Consider the following 7,480-nt stretch of genomic DNA (forward strand, 5'->3'; position numbering starts at 1 on the left):
TGTAAAGGCCCTGTCGCTCGTCCCCGCCAAATGTGCCTGTGATGGTGGTGGGGCCGAGAGCAGGGCCTTCCCAGAAGATCTTAGTTTCCGCAGTGGTTCGTAAAGGGAGATGTGTTCAGGCAGGTAAACTGGGCCGGGGCCGTTTAGGGTTTTATAGGCCAAAGCCAGCACTTTGAATTGTGCCTGGAAGAAAACAGGCAGCCAGTGGAACAGACGTAACATGGGAGTTGTGTGCATCCTGTATGCCGCCCCAGTTATTAACCTGGCTGCCTCTCATTGAACTATTTGAAACATCTAAACTGTCTTCAAAGGCAGCCCCACCTAGAGTGCATTGCAGTAGTCTATCCTGCATGGACCACCATGGCCAAGTCTGATTTCCCAAAGTACGGGTGCAGTTGGCGCACAAGTTTTAATTGTGCAAAAGCGCCCTAGTCACCGCTGCAACTTGAGGTTCCAGACTCAGCGCCGAGTCCAGGAGGACTCCCAAGCTGCGAACCTGTGCCTTCGAGGTGCCTATCAATCCCAGCAACTACAACTTCCAAAGACAAAATCAATCCCCCTCAACCCCACCAGTATTTAAATTTGGGCATATTGGGTATTTGTGCCAAATTTAATCAAGTGAATGAAAATACATCCTGCATATCAGATATTTACGTTACAGTTCATAACAGTAGCAAAATTCCAGTTATGAAGTAGCAACGAAAATAATTTTATGGTTGGGGGTCATCACAACATGATGAACTGTATTAAGGGGTCGCAGCATTAGGAATGTTGAGAACCACTGCCCTAATAGCTGTGGCTCCTTCCCATCCCCATTCAGTTCATGAGTATTACAGTTTATGAGACTTTTAAAACATAAAAGAAGAGGAGTGTTGTAAAAGGTGAGGAATGCATGAACAGGAAATCTTGATTTACCATTGGCGCAAACAGCAGGGGAGCCATAAGCTTTCTCATTTCCAATGCCAACACTCAGCAAACCAAAGGGAGCACTGGGATGTTCCATCATGTGAACTGTATATCCTTGGCCTAAGTTGTGGGAAGTCCAGGAGTATTCAGTGCCAGTAACGGTATTCCATTGGAGACCTTGTAATGGTCTCTTGTCCAAGGTGATCCCAGAAGTCTCTGAAGATTTGGCAATGATCAATGCATAGTTGTCAAACTGGTCATGCCCATATATGTAGTAGGCTTGACAGTAGCTAGAAATGTCAGGGATTGCCATGAAGAAGGGGTCATATTTGAAGTTCTGGTGGGTACCACCATCATTGAAGAACATGACTTGGATACCAGAACTAGCTGAGAGGGACATGGCAGTTGTACCTTGAATACCATACAGCACTGATCGGGCAGCGGGCAAATCCCGTCTGGTCTTGCTATGCCCAGTCTGAGCATCAACGCGGGTATTCTGGGAAGTAGAAACATACACAATATCATGCTCTGTATTAAAGGGCAAAGAAGGGACTATGAAGTTGGTGCCCCAGCTGGAAACGGGTAGAAGCTGTTCAGAAACGTGATCGCACTGGACTTGCCTAGATACACAGGTGTGCCCGCTATAAACAGCCACAGGTTTTTGGGAAACTATTTTAGTTCCAGAGAGGTCCACTGAGCTTTGTAGCTGGACAGCTTGATAAGGCTGAAGCATAAGGGTCAACTTGCTTCCTCGTGTGTAGGGTTTTCCTTGAAATGTAACCATTCCTTTCAGGTAAACATCAACAGATGTGGTTTCTTCCCAGGCTACAATGGCAACTTCTCTGTAGCGATCTGTGCCCACACTTGGGGTGACAACATAGTACTCAGTACCTAAGCTTGTCACTGGATAGACAATGGTGGTGTCCGCTGAGTGGGGTTTGTAGTTAAGAGAGAGGATTGAGATATCTCTATCAGCCCGGACAGTGAGTGTGTTGTCAAAAATACCGCTTCCAACCATCTCAGCCTCTGGTGGGATTTTCACAGACAATGTGTGGCCAGCATTCACATTGACTCCAACCCTCAATGCAGGCCGTTTCATGGAGATAGTAATGGTTGTGGCAGGAGCATATCCTGTGATGAGTAGTTTAAAATCTCCCTTGAGCGTTCGTGGCAAGCCATTCTGCAAAAAAGTTGTGACGAATTCCCTTCCTAATGGGTTTGGGGAAGCGGAGATGGGGAACACATTGAACAGAAACCAGGCAGGACCACCGGAGATCCCTAAACAAAGAAATAATAAAACCACATAAGAGAGACAGAGAGAGAAGCAATCAAAGGTTTCATTGAATATTAAGGTATTGTTTAAATAATGTTTCTGTATTCTTTGAAAGTTGATAAACCACGGGCCGGGCCTTAGCACAGCCAGCTATAGAAAATCTTGCTAATCAAAAGGTTCACAGTTCAAGCCTGGATTGGGGTGAGCTCCCAGCCGTCAGCCCAGCTTCTGCCCACCTAGCAGATCGAAACAGCAATGTGAGTAGATAAATAGGTACCGCTTTAAGTGGGGAGGTAATAAAAGGCATCCATATGCCAAATGGGAGGTCATTTACAAACAACATGGAAGATGGAGCGACAGCACCCTCCACCCCACGCCCCCTTTCCATGGCTGGAGTCCAGCATGCCGGAGATGGAAAAAGATGAGAAAAGCCCATACCTCTGATTATGTATTTGCTGTCCTTGTCAATTGTATAACAACATTGAATATTGAATATTAAATATTGAAAGTATATTATTAAGTATATTATTTATTTATTTATTTACAGTATTTATATTCCACCCTTCTCACCCCACAGGGGACTTAGGGTGGATTACAATGTACATATACATGGCAAACATTCAATGCCATAGATACACAACAACAGACACACAGAGGCTCTTTAACACTCCAGCTTCAAGAGGGTATTCTGGCCACCAGGGGAGCTGTCGCTTCACCGTCCATTTGTGACATGGATGGAGTACCTCCTTTCTTTTGATGCTTGCTGGAGATTTTATGGCATCATAAATTAGTCAAATTAGCCTCCCCACATAAGCGGTACCTAAATTTCCTACTTGATAGATGCAACTGTCTTCCAGGTTGCAAAGGTCGACAGCAAGTTACACAAATGGTCGGAAGCTCACTCCGACCCGGGCTGGCTTCGAACTCATTACCTTTTGGTCAGTAGTGATCTTAATGTGCTGACTCCCAGCCATATGTGCCACAGTCCCGGTATTATTCTTATATATCTGACAGGTTTCTTAAAAGTTTGACACAAAAATCAATAACTTTCATTTCTTCTCTGTATGGGAGGTCAGTGGCCATTTCTCCCCAGATGACCCCATGGAACTCGCACATAACAGTAGCATCACCCTTGCCAAAACAGATCCGCTTGCAGATGAACCTTTGCTTTTTATTTTACACCAACAATAGTATTCCAAAAGAAAGATTAAGAATGGTTCAGGACCATAAAAACCCTTCTCTCGTTAAGAATCAATTCCCAAAGACTTGCTGGCATAACAAGGTCTTAACTTGTAAATGCATAGACAGCAAGACGGTTCCATAAGGAGTGTGTTTTTAAATGGGAGCAGCCACAGTGTTGGATTCATCCCTGGACAAGACAAGTCTCCAGTCCTCAATGAGTAGCTAGACTTAGATATAGGATTAGAGTGAGGGATTCCTTTCCCCCACATTTCTATGCATGCTTATCCCAGGAGTGGCTTTGTTTTTACTCTTCTTGCTTGCCACTATCCCGCCCCCCTTTGAACATGTAGCAATGGAATCTCTGTGAGGGATGAGGTTGCTTCCTCTTTATTGCCCTGGCCATGTGGTAATTCTCCATTGCTCTCTCTCTCTCTGCCTTTGTCTCCCTTCCAATGAGGACACATTTTGCCATTCTCCGGGCAAAATGTAGCTGCACAGATATTTTGACTTTTTATCCTTTTCACCTTCCGTAGAAGATAAGCTTAGTAAGCGAGTTAGCTCCAAGACCTTTTCTATCTAGAATGGGTTTCTTTTCTTGAATAAATATTTTGAACCCAAAGTTCTGCCTCTGCAATCCTGTTCCATCCTGTTGAATGGAAGCTTATCCTGGCTCACCACACATAAGTTTATGCTGGTTAGGAAGACTGCTTCTAGCACTCTGCTATGTTTTTGGTGAAATCGCCCCAAGTGAAGGTTATTTTTTGAACCTAACAGCTCTGATTTCCATCACACAGAGACACTCCTCTCCTCTATTCCCAACAATTATGCCTCTGATTGTAGAGAGATAAGGTCATATGGGAATAAATAGTATATTTCCAAGAGCCAAGACTTCAGTCATAACATATCCTACAGTTTTCCCCGCCCCACCTCAGGCTGCTGCACTTCCGGGATCCCTGGCCTCCACTAGATGTAAATATTTAATAATAATAATAATAATAATAATAATAATAATAATAATAATAATGAAAACTGGGTTGCTGTAGGTTTTTTCAGGCTATATCACGATGTTCTAGAGGCATTCTCTCCTGATGTTTCGTCTGCATGTATGGCAAGCATCCTCGGAGGTAGTGAGGATGCTCACTACCTCTGAGGATGCTTGCCATAGATGCAGGCGAAATTTCAGGAGAGAATGCCTCTAGAACATGGCATATAGCCCGAAAAAACCTACAACAACCCAGTGATTCCGGCCATGAAAGCCTTTGACAATAATAAAACTTTATTTATATACCGCTCTATCTCACCGGAGGGACTCAGAGCAGTTTCCAAGTAACATTATCAATACATACAGAGTAAACAACATAACCATAAGATTAACAAAACAATATAAGCATAAACATTGTCGCCATAACACATATATATATATATTAAAAAGTATTCCTGCCTGTTCAAGGCAATTTAAAAGGCCGGGCCGAGATGAGTGCAAGCTCAAAAATTCTAGGGGGCCTGGGAATTAAGTGCAGTGCTATAGCAGGCAACAACAATAATAGGTACGGGGTCTATGGCTGTTCATTGCCTATTAGAGGAAGTGAACTGGGTAACTGGTAGGAAGAATAAGGCCATATTCAACAATGTCTAGGGCTGAGCTAGAACTAGGCTTGTTGAAACCACCAGTTCTTCAAGCTCTTACAAAAGGAGGGGAGGGATGGGGCCTGTCTAATTTCCCTGGGGAGGGCATTCCAGAGGCGGGGGGCCACCACTGAGAAGGCCCTCTCTCTCGCCCCCACCAACCGTACTTGTGATGGTGGTGGGAGTGAAAGGAGGGTCTCCCCAGGAGATCTTAGAGTTAAATTTGTGATTAATATTTTCAAATTTTTATTTATTTATTTATTTATTTATTTACAGTATTTATATTCCACCCTTCTCACCCTGAAGGGGACTCAAGGCGGATCACAATGTACATATACACGGCAAACATTCAATGCTGTCTTTGACATACAAAACATACATACAGACAGAGGCCATTTAGGTCATTAAAAACCCGTGAAACAGCGAGTCCGCTAAAAGCGAACTGCGAAGTAGCAAGGGAACAATTGAAATCATATTATTCCATTCAAATATTGAGAAAGACAGCACAAAATAAAAACCCATTGTATATGAAGAAGCCTGATTTTTTGCCTTAAATTCTAGAACAGGCTTCGGAATCTCACTGATCTGTAAAATTTGATCTGGCAAAAATCTGATAAATACACAGCCAAGATATTATTTTTTTTGTCAATTTGGTGAAAATAAATGAGCCCTGATTATATTCCCAAAGACTCAAACCACTAAGCTTGGCCTCTTATTCTGATTTCATCTCCTCTATATTTGAAAAGAGACTGTGAACATCAGTGGTGCTATATGGTACTACTCACCACACAGAATATAGAACTTGGCCCAGAGGTTGTTCATTTCCATGACTGACAGTGTATTAGCAGGAGCTGCAAAATAAGTTTTGAGATTAGATTGGAACAATAGGTCCTTCCAACAGGCAGACAGCCACCTCATGTTTGGCAACTGAAAACAGTTGGACATTTCCACAGCATAAGTCATCAACTCAAGCTGTGTGTTTGTGAGCAAGGGAGCCAAGTTTCAGCTGGGTTGGTGTGATTCAGAAGCTGTCGTTATTTCCGTTTTCACAATTGTTCTTTTATGAAGCCAACTTGACTGATTATTTCTTCAAAATCAATTGAAAAAGTTAACTGAAATAAATGTGTGTTTGGTTTATATGTTTCATTATTTTCACTTTAACTGATTTGTATTACAATGTCATTCACCATTTTTGAGAACTATTGATGAAAAAGCATTGATGGATCAGGTGATTGAAACTATGGACACATCTTGACAGCACCTATAGTGTGTTCCCTCCCACATTTTCCCCTGGGGTGTCCAGACCATGCTTCAGAGAAAAACGGATTCTTTCAGCCAGGCCCGTAGCCAGGATTTTGTTTCGGGGGGGGGGGGGGGGGGGGGCTGAGTTTGGTTGGGGGGGGCTGAGTCTGAGTGAAAGAGGGTCTACCATAGCAAACCTTTTGTATCATTACCCCAATACCCCCATGCATATGGGATATATTGAGCATGGTGATCAGATCATAATATGAATAAACATAACAGTTTAAATAATGTACCAGTAAGGCCTTCTCGCGGACCACCATCAGAATTTGGGGGGGGGGGGGCTGAAGCCCCCCAAGCCCCCCCCCCCCCGGCTACATGCCTGCTTTCAGCACAAAGCACGAAAATAAGCTTTGTGCCAAGCTATTTTGTCTGCTGGAAGATCGGTCATGAAAGTATCATTGCAGATTTGATAAATAGTGGATTTAATATGTGTGTGGGTATGAATGGAATCGAATGAAAGCTGAATAAAAGCTAATAATTTTGGAGATACCAGTAAAATATTAAGGCCTGCAATGACTAACTACCTTCTTGCTGGACTGTAATTAAAAGTCGCTAATGAGAACTGGAAAAGTAAACTGTGATAAGAGCTGGACTGTTCCGTCTCCTAGGATCCTGATTTCCCTTACTTAAAAGTTGCTTGAGGTTGCTTCCTCTTGCATTTTTTCCAGGGCTACTATAGCTTTGCAAGAGCCCTAAAGGTTAATAGTATCAGAGTTTGCAGGCCTCCTTTGCAGCTATTGGTTCAGAAAGGTTTTTTTTTTGGGGGGGGGGGGGGGTCTAGGAACTGCCTTTTCTCCCAGGGAAGAGATCTCAATTTTAGAATTTCCCCTGCCTTTTCAGTTTGAGGAAAGACTTCTGACGTGCTGGTGGCTAGGCAGTTAGCTCTGGGAAAACCATTGCCAAAACTATACACTATAGATAAGTATTAAGCTATATTGAGTTAATATAGATAGTATATTGTGTATTGAGCTGTATTGAGATATTATAGACAGATAAGCTTAATTGAGAAGATTGAGTTATATAGTTATAGAGAGAGATTCTTGACTGCTTTGTCTCCAGAACTAACCTTAAGTTATAGATAGGGAAAAACCTGCTTTTTTCTAAACCACAACAGCTTAAGGTTAGGGTGTTAAGATTCCAGGATCTTATCTGCCACCTGGAGAAAGGATTACCTCTGTAACTAAAGTA

The 7,480-nt window shown here is 42.9% G+C and overlaps 1 protein-coding gene across 2 annotated transcripts in view; it reads right to left on the minus strand.

The window, feature by feature from the left end:
• LOC132780281 (IgGFc-binding protein-like) overlaps positions 1-7,480 on the minus strand; it is a 37,010-nt gene that overhangs the window by 28,098 nt on the left and 1,432 nt on the right. For both annotated transcript variants that reach the window (XM_067460670.1, XM_067460669.1), the window contains exons 2-3: positions 5,773-5,838; positions 916-2,184 (exon numbers count right to left, since the gene is read on the minus strand). In XM_067460670.1, the coding sequence (XP_067316771.1) occupies positions 916-2,184; positions 5,773-5,815 (1,312 nt within the window). In that variant the 5' untranslated portion in view covers positions 5,816-5,838. The remainder of the gene's footprint in view (positions 1-915; positions 2,185-5,772; positions 5,839-7,480) is intronic.

This window comes from Anolis sagrei, chromosome X (assembly GCF_037176765.1).
Source record: "Anolis sagrei isolate rAnoSag1 chromosome X, rAnoSag1.mat, whole genome shotgun sequence".
Lineage (NCBI taxonomy): Eukaryota > Metazoa > Chordata > Lepidosauria > Squamata > Dactyloidae > Anolis > Anolis sagrei.